At 51.9% G+C, this 19,087-nt stretch overlaps 2 protein-coding genes across 7 annotated transcripts in view; both read right to left on the reverse strand.

Annotated features, from left to right (window-relative positions):
• Window positions 1-5: 5 nt before the first annotated feature.
• OTOP3 (otopetrin 3) lies at window positions 6-11,011 on the reverse strand. The gene is made up of 7 exons (XM_079133466.1): window positions 10,263-11,011; window positions 5,862-6,278; window positions 5,637-5,773; window positions 4,993-5,051; window positions 4,620-4,738; window positions 2,150-2,964; window positions 6-1,093 (listed from the first exon to the last, which is right to left on the reverse strand). The coding sequence occupies exons 1-7, from the start codon at window positions 10,279-10,281 to the stop codon at window positions 923-925; spliced, it is 1,737 nt and encodes a 578-aa protein (XP_078989592.1). The 5' UTR covers window positions 10,282-11,011; the 3' UTR covers window positions 6-922.
• Window positions 11,012-11,569: 558 nt separating this feature from the next.
• Window positions 11,570-19,087, reverse strand: part of OTOP2 (otopetrin 2) — a 34,245-nt gene continuing 26,727 nt past the window's right edge. For 5 of the 6 annotated variants that reach the window (XM_079133172.1, XM_079133173.1, XM_079133176.1 and 2 more), the window contains 4 exons: window positions 18,273-18,331; window positions 17,761-17,900; window positions 15,440-16,317; window positions 11,571-13,153 (listed from right to left, as the gene is read on the reverse strand). In XM_079133172.1, the coding sequence (XP_078989298.1) occupies window positions 12,983-13,153; window positions 15,440-16,317; window positions 17,761-17,900; window positions 18,273-18,331 (1,248 nt within the window). In that variant the 3' untranslated portion in view covers window positions 11,571-12,982. Of the gene's footprint in view, window positions 13,154-15,439; window positions 16,318-17,760; window positions 17,901-18,272; window positions 18,332-19,087 lie in introns of all 6 variants that reach the window. The other variant, XM_079133177.1, reaches the window with a different exon arrangement.

The following is a 19,087-nucleotide window of genomic DNA, read 5'->3' on the forward strand; positions in this document are numbered from 1 at the left end:
GCTGTTTGCACTGGGCTCAGGGAGATGGATGGGCTGTCAGGCCTGCCTTCTTGCTCACCTTCCTGCTCCACCTGATGGCTCAGAGGATCAGGCAGGCCTGAGGAGCAGCAGCCAGAGGCGGCAGGGACCACCTGTGGTGCGCCAGCTGCAGAAGGTCCCCTGCAGGCACTGTGCGAATGGTGGAGCGTGAAGGGGGTAAATGAGCCCTGAGTTGGATCAGACTAGGGAAGGGGTGGACAGGCCCAGGAATGGGGCTGTCCCAGGCCACAGCGCTGCCCAGGACCACCATCCTTCTTACCGTGCCTGGAGTAGCAGTTCTGTCCCTGAGAACAAATGCCACGAAGCTCAGAAGTAATCGATCAAACAAACAGGGTTTATGGCAGCAGGAGAGAGCTATCCAACCCCACCTGGCAGCTAATTAATGAGCTCATTAGGAGGCAGGGTGTGTGGGGAGGGGCAGGGCTACCTGCGGAGCTCTGAGTTTCCAGGATGTCCTGGGTCCCGCTCAGGCTGTGTGCCCCTCCCATGGGAGGAAGCAGACTCCTGGAGGCTTGGCTGGGGAGGGGTGACCCTCTCCAAAGCCCCCAGACTGTGTTATTTAGGACTGGCCCTTCTCAAGTGTAGCATGGGGCCCTCGCCAGCCTCCTGGGGTGCACCCTTGGCTGCAGGGACTGTGTGGTAAGGCAGGGGCAGCCATGTATGCAGACCTGGACATGGGCCTCTGAAGATCAGTGTCCAGAGCCTGTGCTTGGTCTTGAGCAATAGCGCCGTTCCTGTCAGCAAGGCTTGGAGAGGGGAAGGCTTTGGGAGTCCCAGGCTGGTCTCTGCACCTTGGAATGAAGCACCTTCTCAGAGACTCCATGTTGCTGTCTCCCTGGCCTTGCACTTCATGGTTCTGCTGAGGTGGGTTCCTGGGGCAGCCTCAGGCCCCTAAGTAAACCTCCACCAGCCCTCCCACAGAGTGCATGCGGTAGAAGACCCCCAGAGGCAGGCCAAAGTTGACGATGGTGAACCACGTCCGGTAGCCATAGAAATCCTTTTCCAGCCCGTTCTCAAATTCCGGGTGTATGCCAAATGCAGGCATCATCCAGAGCTGGCAGGGAGGGAGAGGGGGTGTTGAGTGGGGGAGGGTTCTGCCACACCCCAAGTGCTCAGCTCAGCTCAGGGGAAGCAGGCCCTAGCACCTGCAGTTCCTTTGACCTTGCTCCCGCCCCATTACCCTGGGCTTTGGGAGCAATGTCCTCTGCCCCATGTCCTCCTTATCACATTCCACAGAAGCCTCAGCACCTCATTGGCTTGTCTGGGGCCAATGTGAATTCCAGATGCATCATGAGCCCCCAGGCTGCCTCCATACATGATGGGGCAGGAAGTCCCAGCAAGCAACCTAGGGACTCCCCTGTGCCCTGAGCTCAGGCTTCACTCTCCTGCAGTTACAGGCAGCTCATCCCCTCCTACTGCTCTGATCAAATTCTACCCATCCCTCAAGTCCCAGATCAAACCTCCCTAAAGCTTGCTTCCTTCTCTAAGCTCCTGACATACTTTAGAGACAACTTATTACTTGGTCTCTGTAGGGACCAGGGATTTCACATCTAGGGTATTTTCAGTGCATTGGGGTTGGGGGCCAAACAACCCCACACTGCTACTTATAGGTCTGGGACCTTGGCAGATCAGACACCCTAAACCCAGGTCTCTTCATCTGTCCAATGGGGACAGTAACAGTGCCCTTTGTGTGGTGTTAAATGTGAAGATGTGGCATGAATAGCTGCCAGAAGCTAAGTAATCGTCACTGATGTCGTTCACTAGGGATTTTTTTTTTTTTTTTTTTTTTTAGTAGAAAGTTAGGTACTTGCTCTTACTGATCTCCTCTTTTGACCAAATTTGGTGAATGATGAATTCAGCAGTGATTTTCTAATCGGTCCCCTGGTTCTCCCCAACTAGACAGGAAGTGTAAGGAGAATTAGCTCTCTGCTCGGCACATTAATTCATGCTGGGCACCTGGCAGAGAGCTGGGTTGACACTCCCTCTTCTCAAGCATCATCGTTCTAGTTGGAAAGAAGCATGCGACCTTGATCCATCACTTCCTGAATTCGGATTCCTGGGTCCACCTGGCCAGGACTGCTCCCGCCCAAGTCCCAGCCCGGCCACTCACTGTGATATTGCAGAGGATGAGGAAGAGTGAGATCTCCTTGAGCATCCTACGCTTCCAGTTGAGGTGGCTGTAGGAGTGGATATAGGCCAAGGAGGCCCTCCGCAGGTCCTGGCCCAACTCCAGCAGGGAGCCCCTGCGGGGAGGCTCAGCCTCCCACTTCGCCGCCAGGCCCTGGGGAGGCACCTCCCAGAGTGGACGGCGGTGCAGGCCCTCAATGATGAAGAGATTCTGGGCGATGTGCTGCAGGATGAGCAGCAGCGAGTAGGCCAGGATGAGCCGGTTGAGCAGCTCTTGCGGGTGAGTGGCCACGATGGCCACGATGGAGAAGTAGGCGATGCCCACCTGGCCCAGCGCAGCGCCCATCAGCAGCACCACGTCCAGGCTGCGGGTGGGGTTCTTAAGTGTGTCCAGCTCACGCTCCTCCAGCCCGTGGATGGCTGTGCCCGCCAGGCACGCCAGGCTCATGGCGGGCAGCACAGCCACATAGAAGGCATAGTACAGGGTGAAGTACTGGCGGGCGATGGCAGGGCCGCTGGCCTCGATCTGGAAGAGCACGAAGACGCACACACCTGCCACTAGTGCCAGCAGGCCCAGCAGCGGCCCGAAGATGGCCCCATGCAGGTGGAAGGGTGGGGTGCTGGGGTGGGGGCCCACGTGGGCTGCCAGGCGGCGGCCCACGTTCTTCCACATGACAAAGAGCACCGCGCAGCAGATGAGGCAGTACTCAGTGCTGAAGGGGTAGAGCATCAGGTAGCCCTTCCGGAAGACCTCACACACGGTGGCGTTGAGGCACAGGCAGGTGTTGGTCCCGTTGCCTGGGAGGGGGCAGGGTGGAAGGGGACAGACGTTCAGGTGGGCCCTGCTCCCAGGAGGCAAATCACTCCTATCCCCATTTTGGAACATGCCAGAGGCAGCAGTTTCCCAGCCAGCTGCTCATTTTACAGATGTGGAAACTGAGGCCCAGGCAGAGAAACTGGAAGCTACAGAATGGTCTTTCTTTTACAGAGGGAGTCAGGTGCCCAGCTTACGTAAAGCATTTTAAACAGGATGTTCCCGGTGTCAAGTGTCACCCCACAAATTGCTTGCTGGGCAGGCAAACCTGTAATTCACATTGGAGGATCTGGCTGCCACACCTGAGCCCAGATCACAGCCTCAGCAACACATGCTGGGGTGACAAGGACATCAGTGTCCTGGGACAAGCTGCCCTTCAAGACATGCAGCATCGCTGGGGAAGTGCTGGTGCCAAAAACATCTATCATGAATCGAATTAAGACTTTGGCTTATACTTCCAATTTCCAGGAAAAGCAGGCAAGAGGGGAGCAAATTAAATGCCACCAGTAGGAAGCAACCGACAAATATTTGTGTCATTAGGGAGAAGGAGACTGAAAAATGTCAACCCAACACCTTGCGGGTTGGAGCCAATGTCTGCAAAAGACATTTCCTGAGCTGGTTGGAGAAAGTGGAATATAAATCCATAGAGAGGATTGGGAGGATGCTAAGGAATTTTGTTGGCAATTACAATAGCATGCGGTAATAAAGGGAAATACAATTATTTTTAGAGAGATGCATACTTAAATGTTTTGAGATGAAATGCCATGATTGCTATAATTTATTTTCTGTACTTTTGCAAAAAAAATTAAAACAAATGTGGCAAAATATTGAAAATTGTTACATTTACATGATGGGTGTTCCTCAACTCCTCTGAGTTTTTTGTTAATAATAAAAATCAATAATAATTTAATAAAAATTTAACAATAATTTAATAAAAATTAAAAATCTGTGATATTGCTTGCTCCAAAGTCTCTTTGCATGGCTTTTCTGAAAAAATGTAAACAGACTCTGAGACGTGCCCACAGCACCCAGGCGTGCCATGATTTATGCAGTGGGCGTGTAAATGCCTGTGTGCTGGCAGGGCTTGGCTGCGGGCAGGGTGGGGGCGTAGACACACGGGTGTGGCCGAATCCCATGGATTGCAAGATTCCCATGGGGTATGTGGGATGCAGCTTCTGAGGGTGAATTGTACAGAGGACTGGGCATATGGGACAACCCAGAGAGTTTTTTCTGCCCACAAATATTCCATCCCTCCTGATATATCTAGATACCTAAAATTGTATTAGGAAAACATTTCTTTCAGCCCCAAAAAGCTTTTGAGTTTTTTTGCAAGCAAAATGCAAACACCACGGGTGGGGTGCATACCTGAAGGACTTCTCAGTGACTAGCCCAGCCCAGGATTAGTGGCTAGCTTACACATGGCCACATGGCTGCTGGGAGTGGGCTGCAGGGCACCAAGTCCTGACGGGCACCAAGGTACCCAGGACAAACTGCGGTTTTCTCTTTAATCATTATCCGGTCTCTAGAATTGGCTCTCAGCTCTACAACCCCCAAGCCTCACTGGTTGGAAGCTGCGTTTTATGTGTGTGTGTGTGTGTGTGTGTGTGTGTTTGTGTTGGTGAGGGTCTGGTCTCTGTACCTGAGAACTTCTCCATGAGGGCGCTGAGCTCAGCCTCAATCTCGCGGTGCATGGAGTCATTGGTCACAGCCAGAACCCACAGCAGCAGGTTTGTGGCCAGGGTCAGCATCAGGCCACACCTGGAGGAAGGTCACACTCTGCTCACACCACCTGGGAGTCTCCCTGGGTGCCCAGTCCTCACCATAGATTGCTGTTAGGGTGACCACTCAGTCTCAAAGCCAGATGCCACGTGGCATTAGGACTTCAGGAGCACCCACAATCTGGGCCACCAGAATGAATTCCAGACTAACCCACAGTTTCAGGTCCTTGCTGTGAGGGAGGCTGTTGTGTATGTGTGTGTGTGTGTAAGACTTTCCAGAGAGAGAAATCTTACCTAGTGAGGTTGGTCTGCACCTGAACGCAGTCCTTACAGTGTTTCCAAAGCACCCCGGTCTGAAAGAGACAGAACCTTGAACCCAGCGACTGAGGGGGAGAGTGAGACTGTGGTGTGCGGGGCCCAGCTACTTGTGTGTGTTTACTGTGGAAGACACGAGAGGAAGTGTCGGGTAGAGTCCTGGCTCTGCCATTCTTTGCTGTGTGGTATTAGGCCAGTGGCAAAACACCTCTCAGTCTTAATTACTCCAGTTCTAAAAAAGGACCAAAATGCCCACTGCTTTGGAGAAATGCCTACTCGGTGAGGGGAATAAAGCAGGTGATATAAATGCAGCACCCCTCACAAGGCCTGGTGCACAGGAGAAATTCTAGAGAGTTGATGCCATTCTGAAGAGGAGGCTTGGGTGTCTGGGGAGTGTGCGTGCAGGCATGTGCTGGACACACAGGCAGATGTGTCTATGGACGTCTGCACCGGGAGGCAGGGTGTGTGTGGATGTGGACAGGGAGGTGGGCCTCCCTGCAGGGACTATGGTATGTGTGCTACACCCTGGGTCTACACCATCGGTATTGCCTATGTGGCTGTTTCTGGTATAGGTAAGTGTGTATGTGTGCATGTGGCCTGGGTGGGTAGGGTGTGTCTGTCACCTGGACGCCCATGAACATGATCTCGATGACGGGGAAGATAAGCTCCAGCTCTGACTTGCAGTGGATGTGGCTCACGTCGTAGCCCATGCGGAAGATGTTGAGGCAGATAGTGCAGCTGCCGAAAAGCACCAGGGAGCCTGGCCAGGCCAGGCAGGCATTGGCATCTTCCCCAGAATGGCCCTCCCGCCCCGGCCCTCTCCATCCACCCAGCACCCTGTCACTCACCCCGAACCCAAATGGGTCCCGCGTGAGGGTCACGGTGGAGCACTGCGTGGGGCCTTCGTGTGGTGACAGCAGTGTAGTAGAGGAGCCAGAGGAGGGACAGGGCCTTCAGCACAGCCAGCAGGATCCACACGTCACCCAGAGTGACTGCCACGTTGTTGAAGATCATGCTGCAGATGAAGGCCCCGCCCAGGAACAGCACGTTGAGGGCCAGGAGCCCCGAGAAGAGCTGACCGGCCTTCTGGGCCTGCCGGTCGCGCCGCAGCAGCAGGGAGAAATGTCGCACCAGCCAGGACTTCTGCTGGGGTAGACTGGGGGCCCCTGTCTCCTCGGGCCCCACGTTCCCTCCATCCTCCTTGGTTGGAACTGCTTCAGTCTCCTGGGCTTCTGCAGAGGGCGTGGGTGGAGCCTCAACGGGGGCTGGAGAGGGACAAAGGGTCCTGGATTGGTTGTCAGGTTGACCTGGGTTCCATTTCCACTCTTGTCTCTAACTACTGTGTGACCTGAGGCAAGTTATTCACTCTCTCTGACTGGAACACTGAGAATAATAGCAGCTGCTATTATGGGACCCCAGGAGGTTCAAACAGACCAGGAGAGAGGCAAACACTTATATTGCACATAAACAAGGGGATTATTTCTACTGGCTGAGACCACCTCCCCAACCCCTGGCTGGAAGACCCTACTTCTGATTCAGTGTCAAGGAAACCAGAGTCACCAGCATAGTGCCTGGCCTGGGTACGTCCCAGGGCTATTGCATTTCATAAACAAAAGGCAACCTGTACCCTACTAACTTCTGGGAGGAATTTCATTCCTGAAATCAGGGAGGACAAGCAAGTGTCTTCTCTGACTGGTTGGTTGGGCTATTACTGCCTGGTGTTGTGTTGAGAAGGATCCTGAGGCTGAGTCTGGGCTTGGTAGGAAAGAATGCTGTGATCTGAAATAATAGTCTATTATGGGCACATAAATGACATTTAAAAGGTCTGGAAGATGACCACTGGGTTCACAGTAGGAGTTTCTTCTGGAGAAGTGATTAGGGAACTGGGATAGAAGTGGTAGGCTTTTCTTTAGCTTTGACATTCTAGTTTTTTAAATGACACATTATTTATGTAATTAAAATTATTTTAAAGCATATTACATTCTTTTGGGGAAGTTATAGGATTGATTTGTAATGTCACCAAGTACATAGGACAGGTCAGAATCTGCATGGATGCCATGCTCTTGACTTTGCCAGAACTGACATCCATCTATTCCTCCCCATCACTCCAAGCTGTCCCATGAACATCTAGCATGACTTGGGACACTATTCTTGATCCTCCTCTCTCCCTGAACACCTCTGGCCACTTTGCCTTCCCTGAGCTTTCATTCAGGGCAGCCACTTTGTCACCACTAACTTGGGTCAGATCTCAGGTCCCCCAATACCTGCAGCTCTGAGACCAGCATACCCTCCCCTTTGGGCACTCCTTTCTAGTGGGACTGTAGTTTGGAGTGGAGATGATCTCGCTGCTTCTGCATGCTTTCCTGCTGGGCAGGTTTCTGCTGCTTCTGCAGATGCTCTGGGCTCAGGGTTCTGAGTGCTCAGGGCCCCATTTTCCTGCTTCCTAAGGTTCACTATCTCAAGGTGGTGTCTCCATCCCTGCATCTCCTGGTGGAGAAATGGGTACCCTCCTTGCCTCCCCCCCCCCCACCACAGGTGTCAAGCCTGCCCAGTCTGACTCCCACACTCACTACTCTACTCCAACCACTGGTCTAGTTACAGCCCCTCCACCGTCTCCCGGTCCTGGCCTCGCTGCCCATGGTGCCTGCTCCCTAACGACAGCCCTGCGAAGGCAATCAGCTGCCCTTAGTATAAAGTCCAAAGCACTAGCCATGGCCTAAATGGCCTTTCAGAATTAAATGAGACAGTGAGTGTTTATGTGGGCCGCGTGCTTAAGGCAGAGCAGCCATTGTTGTTTCCCAGTCTAGCCTCAACTTCCCTCTCAAGCAAGGTCTTCAGGCCCCACACCCCTACCCACAATCTGAACCATCCCGTTGAAATTCCCAGAATGCTCTCTGCTCTCGCTCACCTCCCTGTCTTTGCCCACTCGGCCCTTTGACTCTAATGCCCATCCACTTGCCCCTTGGTGATGCTAACTTGTCCTTCAGGACTCAGCAAACACTCACTTCCGGTAAGTGACCTTCCCTAATGCCCCATGCTCAGGCTGAGTGAGGACCCCACCTAGCACTCCCACCTAGCCTTGTGGATTGCTGGCATGTCATAGGTGATGTGTTCTATCCTAATTAGCCCTACTTTGCTCTGTCTTTCCCTTGAGACCCTGAGCTTTAAGAGTTTCAGGCTTTTCCTCTTTTTTTACACATTCAGGAGAGCATCACCACCCTGGGCTCTACAGTGCAACCTCTCTGGGCCCCCGTTCTCCTGTGCACACCCCCAGCACTATCATACCTTTTGCTGTTCTCTTCTGGAGAAAACGGAGGACTAAACCTTTGACCTCTTTTTGAGATTGTACAAATGATTTTCTCCCCTTTCCCTGTCTACTCTGTCATCCTTGGCCAAATTCGCCTCCCTGTCCAGGTCCCTGGTCACACTCTGTGTACCTGCCCTCCACGTGTGTCCAGGCCCAGGTGAGGGCTCCACATTTCCTCTGCGGTGTCTTGGCTTCTGCCAGCTCTCCTGGAGCAGCTGTGTCACCTGCCTCGCCTGCCAGCTCCCACTAATGGTTCCCACCAATGGCCCTCGTCCATCTTCTTCACCACTGGAAGCCTTCCCTCTCTGCCCAAGCATGCTGATGGCTTTTTGCTAGGTGGTCACAGTGTGTGTGCACTGTCAGGCATGCTGTGGGTCCCCTCAAGGTCAGGAGCTCCTCCAGAGACCAGGGTCCTACTTGGATCCCCCAACCTAGTGCAGGCATGACATTCATTGACTCTAGCAGTTTATAGGAGGTTTTCAGCACCAGGGCTGTGGACAGAGACCCTCCCCATTTAACCCTTTCCATTCCAACTCTGTCTAGAGGCTTCCCCGAAGATCTTTATCTTTTCCTCCCAGACTCCTCCGCCCAGGTTGAGTAAGGTGGAGGTTCACAGGGACACCTCCCTGCTCCTTTTCTGCCAACCTTGGCGGCTCCACCTCACCTTCCCCAGAACCTGCCCACTCCATGGCAGTCTGGTTACTCTAATGTCAAAGAGCTCAGATTCTGGCATTTACTACCTTGGTGATCTTGGATGAGCGTCTACGCTCTCTGTGCCTAAGTGTCCTCGTCTATAAAAGGAATATACAACTATGGAATAGTAGTACCTGGTGCACAGGAGATGAGCAATAATTTCTTGAAAGGATAAATGAAGGAATTAGTGCATAAAACATGCCACAGTGGTTTTGTCAGAATTAAATGATTTAACTCACACAAGTACACAAAGGATAGCACAGAAAGCCCTAGGTGTTAGTTAGCTCATTGTGCTTTTTTTTTTTTTTTTTTTTTTTTTTTTTTTGCAGTTCTTTTGTGGTTCTGGAGAGGATGGAAGGGTTGGGGTTATTGGTGAATTTCAGGGGTGGTTTTTGCTGGGACTGCAAGACTAGAGGGGATACTGGTTCCCGGTCCTCTCCCTCTAGGGCTCTCCCCCCGAGTGTACCTCCTCCCTCAGGGTTCAACCCTCCAGCAGCTGCTGAAGGGAACTATCAAAGGGATGAGTCAGGTTCACCCGCTGGGCATGGTGCGGTGGTGGGCAGGTAGGGTCGCTTAGGGACCGCTAGGATCAGTGCATCTGGAATTGACAAGGACTCTTCCACCTTCTGGGTCCCCCTCGGCACAACGCCAGCCCAAGGGAAAGCTGGAACACCAAACTGGTTTATGGGTCCTGGTAAGCGGCGGCGGTGAAAGCCGTGGAGCTGTTGGGGCCTTGGAGAGGCCAAAGAGCACAGGACCTGCTCCAGAGGAGGTTGCTGAGAGTGGGCGGGGATGCTTTGGGGGATTTCTTTCCCGGCCATCCCGGGAATTGCAGGCCAGGGGCAGTCCGCTCCCTACGTGCCCCAGACCCGACTTCCAGGTAGCCCTAATCCTATACCCCCTTAACGACCTATCCATATTTCTCGCTTCTTCCCAGCTTCGGGGTTCCCTTTGGGTTGTGTGGACCCTGCTGGGGCGGGGCGTACTCTGCTGGTCCCTGTGCGCCCCAGTTGGCGGAAAGGAGGTGGATGCAGAGCCCGAGTTGGGGTCGGGGGCAGACAGGGACCAACCTCTGATGGAAAGGAATCGACCGCTTCCGGGTGCCCCTGTCCTCCCTCAGCAATCCCTGCAGCACCTAGTTCCTGAACCCCGCTTTGGAAACAGTATGCGTGTCGAGGTGGGCCCGCGGGAATGTTCCACCATCGGTCAGAGGGCGCTCCGGTGTAGCTGCGGGCCCCGGGAGCCTTACCTGAGGACTGGGCAGGCATCGCCGCAGGCCAACCACCAACTGGGACACAGAGCCGACCGATCGTCCAGGTGAGGCTCTGGTGCCCCCGACCGATGCCCCCGATGCCCTCCCCCCGCGGGAATGCGCAGCCGCCGCTCAGGCTCCACGGCCCATCGATTTTTCTGTTGACTCTGGGAATCTCATTAATCCCTCGTTAATTACCCTGCCGGGGGCTCAAGCCCGAACAAAGCAGCCAATAGCGAGGCGGCTGGACCGGAGGGAGGAGCGGGAGGCGGTACAGGCGCGGGAAGGAAGGGTCACTGGCAGGCGAACCGGCCTTGCGATCGCAGCCTGCCCTCGGGATGGGAGGAGTGGGTTACAACGTCCTTAGGTCGGCAGAAGGGTTCAGGCCACGTTTTCCTCTGGCGGCGAAGTTGAGACAGGGACCCTTCCCCCGTCCCAGGTCTAGGGTTAGGGTTAGGTTTTCCTGGACCCTCCTTAGCATCAGGCTGTCATGTGGCCAGCTGCAAAGGACCTTCTCTTCCTTAAAGCAAAATGGAACTTTGGGCTGAAGAGACTCATTCTGACAAGGCAGGAGGCAGCCCCTCTTCATTTTCCCCTGTGGCCTCTGAGACCCCCTGGGCTAATCCTGCAGTGTCCAGGCAGCTTTCCTGCGACATCCCCCTGCCCTCCAGAGGCCACTGTTTCCACACTCTTCCCCCAAATGCCATGCTCTTCTTTCCCAGTCCCCAGTGCAGCCATGCCTTCCCCTCCAGCTGGCCCCCAGTCTCTCTGGCTAGGAGGCCTGGTTTCAGTCTCTGACCCCTCTGGTCGTTCTGTCTTCCTTCCTTCCTTCCTTCCTTCCTTCCTTCCTTCCTTCCTTCCTTCCTTCCTTCCTTCCTTTCTTTTCTTTCTTTCTTTCTTTCTTTCTTTCTTTCTTTCTTTCTTTCTTTCTTTCTTTCTTTCTTTCTTTCTTTCTTTCTCTTTCTTTCTTTCTTTCTTTCTTTCTTTCTCTTTCTTTCTTTCTTTCTTTCTCTTTCTTTCTTTCTTTCTTTCTTTCTTTCTCTTTCTTTCTTTCTTTCTTTCTCTTTCTTTCTTTCTTTCTTTCTTTCTCTTTCTTTCTTTCTTTCTTTCTTTCTTTCTCTTCTTTCTTTCTTTCTTTCTCTCTCTCTCTCTTTCTTTCTTTCTTTCTTTCTTTCTTTCTTTCTTTCTTTCTTTCTTTCTTTCTTTCTTTCTCTTTCCTTTCTTCATTTCTCTCTTTCTCTCCCTCTCTTTTTTTCTTTCTCCTGGGGATTGAACCCAAGAGTGCTCTACCACCAAGCTGCATCCCCAACACTTTTTATTTTTATTTTTCCAGAGACAGGGCCTTGCTCAGTTGCCCAGACTGTCCTTGAACTTGAGGTCTTTCTGCCTCAGCCTCCCCAGTCGTTGGTATGCAGGTGTGTAGCACCGGCCCTGGTTACGCCTTTAGCTTTTGGTGAAGTTGAAGTCCTGGCACTGTGGAAGCTCTCTGGGAACTCTCATAGAGAGGGGTGGGGAGCTGACTCTCCCAAACTCCTCCTAAACTAGAACGAACCTGTTTAAACTTATGTTTAAACCTGTTATAAACCTATAGGTTATAAACATAACCTATGTTATAAACTTGAGTTCCTGAGATTCCTGAAGCATTCTGAGGGGAAAAATGTTTTGTTGCTTGTGGTTAATGGGTAGAGGGTGTGCAGTGGACAGGAGGTATAACTTCTAGTGTTCTGTAGCACAATAGAGTAACTTTGATGACAATTCATTGAATATTTTCAAATAGGGAAAAGAGAGTATTTTGAATGTTCCCAACACAAAGAAATGATAAAGTCTGATAGGATGGATGTGCCAAGTTCCCTGATTTGACACATTACATACATGTACTGAAATGCCACACTATATCCAACAAATACATACAATCCTATGTGCCAATTAAAAATATATTAATAAAAAGATCTGCTGCCTGAAAATAGTTTGAAAATTATCATTCTTAGTAGAAAGGCTTTGACTCCCTATGCAACCTTGGTCAATTCATCTTACCTCTCTGGGCCTCAGTTTCCTTCTTTGTAAAATGTGGACATTGGACTAAGTCCTGGCTAAACTTTCTTGTGGCATGAGGAACATAAAAATATTATTACATGTGTATGTCACCTGAAGATAAAGAGGAAGGTGGCAGCTTGGGAACTCCATCCAAACCCACCCCCCAACCCCACCCCAGTTATCCACTGCTTAGATGGCCAGCAACTCATCCATTGAAAAGTTTGAGGCCTGCAAATCTTGGTTTTTCCAGCTCTCCCTGCCAAAGTTTCCCTCCTGTGACAACTTCAGATGGGGCAGCTGAGACAAGAAGTGGGTGACAGGGGTAAATGGCAGGTTTATTGGTTCCCAGCTCCAGACAGTGTACTGGCCAGGCCACAGGCTGGGATTAGGGATGGAGCCAGAGCTGGTACTTCCAGATCCTGCCTGATCCTAGGACTGCTGCAGAGAAAGGCCCCTCTGCCACCACTGCCCCACGTCCTAGGGTCATGCCAGGGGAGAGTGGGCATGTCCTTGTTATGATTTAAAAACTCATCCTGGAAAAATAAATTTTTGTGAAAATTTCACTCTGGGGCCAGTGGGGACCAGTGGCAATGTAGCACTGTGACTCCCACCCTGGAGTTGCTACCCAGAGGAACTCTGGATACGTGAGCTGATCCCCAGCCCCCAAGGCTCCGTCCAAGGCTTCAGGACAGCACGTAGACCTCCAGCAGGCTGGAGACAGCATGCATGCGGTAGAAGATTCCAAAAGGCAGGCAGATGTTGACGATGGCTGCCCAGAGAGAGTAGCCGTAGAAGTCCACCTCCACAGTGTTGCTGAAGTGAGGACGGGCCCCGAAGGCTGGCATGATCCACAGCTGTGTGGGGAGAGGGGCACATCAAGGACTGGCCTGGAATACACCATAGTCATTTCTGTGGGCTTTGCAGGGTGTGAGAGGATGGGGACCCAGCCTTCTAGTTTGGCAGACATAAAGGGTTGGGTGTCACCCAGTGGCAACCTCCAGTGTCTTAGACAGGGCCTGTCGCTCTCTAAAGAGTTCATGAAGTGTGCCCAACTAAACTTTGCCCAGCCTAGGCGAGGCCTCCACTAGGCAGCCACCTCTCCTACCCTCTTAGCCAGCATTATCTATGGCACAGAAGTTTCCATAGGTGATGGAAGAAATTGGTTCCAGCACCTGAACCAGCAATTGGAGAGATGTGGGCTGGTGGTAGAATCAGTCAGGCCCAGGACACAGGGTTCAGACCTCAACCAGAAGGCTACTGCACCCCAGGCCTCCATGAGCTCTGCTCTCCTGTTCCACCCAACCCCTTGTCCCCTTCCCAGGTCCGGAAGGAGGTTGAAGCCAGAATCCTTCTTCACCTCTGGCCAGGTGCTTGGACAGTTTTGGTGTGGGGTATGAAGCATAAGGCAAAGGCTTTTAGTGCCCCTCCCCTGTGCCAATTAACTTCCTCTTTGGGTACTTGAGACCCCTCTGAGCCTCTTTCTATCCTACAAAATGAAGGAGATGGAGATGATACTGTCAGAAGTGATTCAGGCTCAGATACCAGGAGCAAGAACAGCCTCCTGGAAGGTGGTTCCCAACCTATAACCTGGGAGGGTAGGAGTGGGGCCATGGCAGGGGGGCGGGCACTAAAGTCATCTCCAGGCATCGTGAGATTTTTGAACCTTATTGCTTCTACTGGCAGGGTCATAGATTGCTGCCACACTTTTCTGAAAAGTGAAATTGACTATCAGAAGTCTCCTGCACGGGTCCTACTATATCTATGGGGACCATGACTGCAGAGGAGGTTACTGGTGGGATAGGCAATATTCACAGTGGGACTTCATTTATGCATCTTTGTAAGGGCTGTTGGTTATTTCACATAGGCAAAATTTCATGGGCCAGAATTATATATATATATATATATATATATATATATATATATATATAATGTTATAATGTGCTGGAATCCAACCTATGGCTTGCCCATACTAGGCAAGTGCTTTCACTAATCTGTACTCCCAGGCCCCAGAAATACCCATATTAAGGATGTTTCTATATTAGGGGTAATTTTTCTAATGGAGGGTATAGCTAAAAGAATTGTTTTATATTGAGTCAAATTTAATTAGAAGTATGTTTTTCCTGCTTGGGATGCACAGTTGTTCCTTGGCATATTCAAGGAAATGGTTTCAAGAACTTTCCCACCGCCTGCCAAGTCTCTTGTATGAAATGGCATAATATTTGTATATAAGCTATGCATTTCTTCTTGTATACTGTAAATCACTTGTAGATTACTGTACTCGTGTAATATAATGTAAGTGCTATATAAATAGTTGTTATGCTGTATTGTTTAGGGAATAATAACAAGGAAAAAATACTCTACTTGTTCAGTGGATTTTTTCCCTTAATATTTTCCATCTGAAGGATGGGTGGATACGGGGACATGGATGGAACCTGCAGATCCAGAGGGCCACTGAACCCCCTCCCGCCGGGGAACATATTTCTGTAATACTGATTTCTGTACTGGAGGTCATTCTACCCTGGAACATTTCTATGTTGGGTTGTAGGAATATTTGGGGGGTGCACTTCATCATGAGGACTTCTGCCCTGGGTTGTTTCCACCCGGGGAGTTTATTTGTACTTGGTAAAGTCTGTTGCTCTTAGTAACTGTCTTTGCTGATCACCCGGGAGACGACAGCAGTCACACACACACCCAAGGGGCTTCCTAGCAGGCCTCACACTGTACATTGCCAACAGACCGCTCACACTTCTGCTGGTCTCTGTTGCTTCCTGATGCTGCTCCAGATATTCTGAGAAGCAGGCAGGTCACAAGTTCCCAGGAGCAGTCACACCTCCCACATCAGCTCCCAGCTCCCTCTCACCTCTGCCCAGCCCCAGGTTGGCCTTCCCTGGGACCCCTCCAGCTCCATCTGCTGCCTATGAGCCAGAACACTAAGATTTCCTTCTAGGCGCCCTGGAGATGCTCTTTGCCCAAGGGCTGCGGAGACCCTCTCTGAACCTGCTCCTTTGCTGGAGAACTGTAAGATTTTCCACTGGGATGCAGGGGAAGACAGAGGAATCTAAGTGAACCTGCAATACCATCCTTCCTCGGCCTCTTCCCCGTGCCTTCTCCCACCCCAGCCCCCAGTCCCAGCTACTCACAATGACATTGCAGAGCAGGAGAAACAGAGAGATGTCTTTGAGGCACCGGCGTCTCCAGTGGCCCCTAGGGGCCAAGATGATGGCCTCCGCTTCCTGAGGGCCATCTGGGCTGGGGCTGACCAGCCCTGGGGTGGGTGGGCAGGCAGGCAAGGTGTGGAGGGCATCCAGGTTGGCAAAGGTAAGGCCTTGGCAGGGCTCTTTGGGGAGGGTTTCGTGAGGTTCAGCCCCAGGTGGTCCCCGGTGGAGGCTCTCAATAATGAACACGTTCTGGAAGGTGTGCTGGGCTATCATGAGCAGAGCGTGGGTCAGGTTCAGTGCCCCTAGCAGGTCCCTGGGTGTGCCCACCACCACAGCCACAATGGAGTAGTAGGAAATAGCATACTGGCCCAGGGCGGCGCCCATCAACAGCCCCACGTCCAGTGTGCGTGTGGGGTTCTTATGGTGGTCCATGACCCGACGGTCAAAACGGTAGATGACTGAGCCACTCAGGCTGACCAAAGTCATGAGCCCCAGACAGACGATGTTGAAGCTGTAGTAGGTGACCAGGGCCTGCTGGGTGCGGCCCGCCTCCCCACTCACTTGGACCTCGTAGATGATGAAGACAGCCAGCCCCACCATGAAGAGCATCAGGCCCAGGATCGGGCCAGCAAAAAACGTCTCTCGGAATAGGCTGACCTGGGATGGGCTGTGGCTGTGGCCACTGGGGGAGGCCAGCAGCCTGCCCACATTCTTCCACATGACGTAGAGCATGGTGGAGGCGAAGAGGCTGTATTCGATGTTGAAAGGATACAGGTAGAAGTACCCCTGCTGGAAGATCTGGCAGATGGTCGTGGCACAGGGGCAGGGGTCTCCTCCAACCGTGCTGCCTGCACGCTCCGCTGTGGTGAGAGGGACACTGGGCTAAACTGCCCCCCTGGCCTTTTGGAGACAACTCACCCCTGGCCTTTGTAAGAGCAGGGTCTCTGCCCATCACCACAGGAGCTCATAGGCCTTCATGAGGCCTGGTGTGTTCATTCATTATGCAAATATTCATTGAGTACCTACTATGTGCCGGAGCCTATGAGATGCATCAGTTCTCAATTAAAGAATAAAATGGAACCACAGAACCACCCACTTCACCCCATTCCATTTCTTTGATCCATTACCACCCATAATGACCCCTGAGATAGACAAGTTCTGGTCCTCTGAGAGGACAGCCCTCTTGGGAATCCCCTGAAGTCCAGGCATCTGACTCAGTCCAGGACGCCAGCTGCTATGTCCAGGTCTCCACTGTGCCCTTTTATCCCTTTGATTTAAACCACACTGAAAGGTATCCTGCCTCAGTGCCAGAGCAAGCTTTGTAGGATCCTTTGTAGGCTATCTCTTTTGATCCCCAGAACCCTTCCAGCTGGATTTTGCAGGTAAAGACTCCTTGAGGTCAAGTGACTTATAAGATTTGGAGAGCTGGAACACATTATCTGCCTTCCAACACGGAGGCAGGTCCCTCTCCAGCAGACCTCTCCCACCCCACAGACCCAACCCTCCATGGACTGGCTTTAACTACCCTCAGGATTCTATGGATATGCAGGGTGACCCTTTATCAGTCCTGCTAGGCTGGGGTCTCCCTTGGGTCTGGGACCACTCTCTGTGTCTGGACCCCCCATGGGGTATGTGCAGGCATTAGTCTCTAGTATGGTCCTAGCTAGTGGGGGGCCCTAAAGAAGCCCAGAGATCTAGGACCCAGGGACTGTAGACCCTGTTCTTACTTAGGTAGCATACTGGTTAAAAGTAAAGATGGATCTGAAACCTAGTGTCCTAATTTCAGATTCTGTGACCTTGGGCATCTATTTAACTTCTCTAAGCCTTAGTTTCTGCACCTATAAAATGGGAATATTAGTAGTTCCCAGTTCCAAGGGAAGTTGTGAGGGTTAAATAGTGTTTCAAACACTTAGCACTGTGTAGGATATATAGAGCTCAGGAAATTGTCACTGTGTCACTGTGACAGGATGATTATTTCTCACCTCTGCCTCCTTCCCAGGCTTTCCTGTGTGATCCCAGGCCCCCAAAACCACTCTCCCCCTGCCCCGCCTCCGCTTTCTCCCCAGTTTGATGATCCTTGCCCTTTCTTCCTGGTGGAATGGGGACCTGGTAATGGGTCAAGGCTGCACCCTCAAGAATGAGATGCCCTCTGTACTCCTCCTCCTTGTTGCCTACCCCACAACACCCAGGAGTGGGAGGAGGCCCTGGATTTCACCTTTGTCTCCATGCCCTTGTGAGGCTCGGTTGACTGACTGCAGATCCACAAATCACCCAACCCAAGGCCAGGGTAAAGAGGAACTCACGGTCAGGGGCGAGGCGGGTGTGGCTGGTGCTGCCGTTGCCGTGAGAACTGCTGTAGGAGTGAGCCTGGTGCACGGATTCATCCACCACGGCTGCCATCCAGATGGCCAGGTTGGTGGTGAGTGTGAACATGAGCCCACACCTGTGTGGGGTTGGAGGGGAAGCCGAGAGGCCGGTGAATGTTTGCTTCATCTTGGATCCCCAGCAAGGTGGAGGGGTGGGAAGCTCTCCTAAGGGATGGTGCTGGGAAATGAAAGGACAGCCAGGTCCCTGTGCACGCGGAAGCTGAGTGTGAAAGCAACACTTAGCCTGGCCTGGATGCCAACCAGGGGAGGACCAGGTGTTCAGAGGCTTAGGCCCCACACTCCCTCCCCTAGGGGAAAGCCCACAGCACAGAGTAGTAAAAACCAGGCCGACAAAGTTGGGGGCCTTGGCTAAGCAGAGGGAGAAGCCATGCCCAGGCTGGAGAGCTCTCGTCTCTCACTCTGCGCAGACATTGAGCTGCAGTTCTCACCGAGTCAGATCCAGGTGGACATGAATGCAGTCTTTAGCGGAGACCCAGAGGAAGTAAGTCTGTATCGAGAGAGGAGGGAGGGTCATTGCTCTGCAGATGGGCTAAATCCAGGCAGCCCGTGTCCAGGAGTCCTTATACTAACTGATTGGGTTTATTTTAGATTTACAAAAGACTAGAAATATTTTGTTTCTACTCCATGGTACAGTTTGTATAAAGATGGTAGTTCTCGGTTCTTTGAAAGTTTATCTCTGGCTTTGATTTTTTCCATCCCCCATTGGTGGTGGGGGGCGGACAGTGATGGAGAGGCAAGCATATTTTGACCACCTAATTATTCATTCCTGGGAGTAAGGCCAGCTAAACGACAGCTACATAAATATGTCAAACTGTGGAAACCTGGGCAGCAGAGGTGGTACCAGAGGAGGGCACCATCCCTGTGGTCATTAGGGTCTGTTTCGGGTAGGGTCTCTTCTGGTCCTGGTAAGACCAGTCCTACCTCAAATCAATCAATCTTTCAAAATGGTGTTTGTGCAATAAATTTAAAAAGAAATTGAAAAAAAAAAAAAAAGGAAATTGAACTTGTTTGAAAAATCCAGTTATAGGATGCCCCACCTCCTGAGCAAAATACCCAACATAGCAGCGATGGCCAAGGACAAACCAGCCATGCCGAGATGGATGCCCTCTACGGGTACCCAAGGAGGGCAGGCCAGGTTCTAGCAGATAGGGCTGGTGTCTCAACTCACACCTCCTAGGTGTTAACAATTGGCACTGTTCAGGCTAAAATAAAAGTGCAGCACCCCTAAGTAGGAGCTCACATT

Source organism: Sciurus vulgaris (assembly GCF_902686455.1).
Source record: "Sciurus vulgaris genome assembly, chromosome: 3".
Lineage (NCBI taxonomy): Eukaryota > Metazoa > Chordata > Mammalia > Rodentia > Sciuridae > Sciurus > Sciurus vulgaris.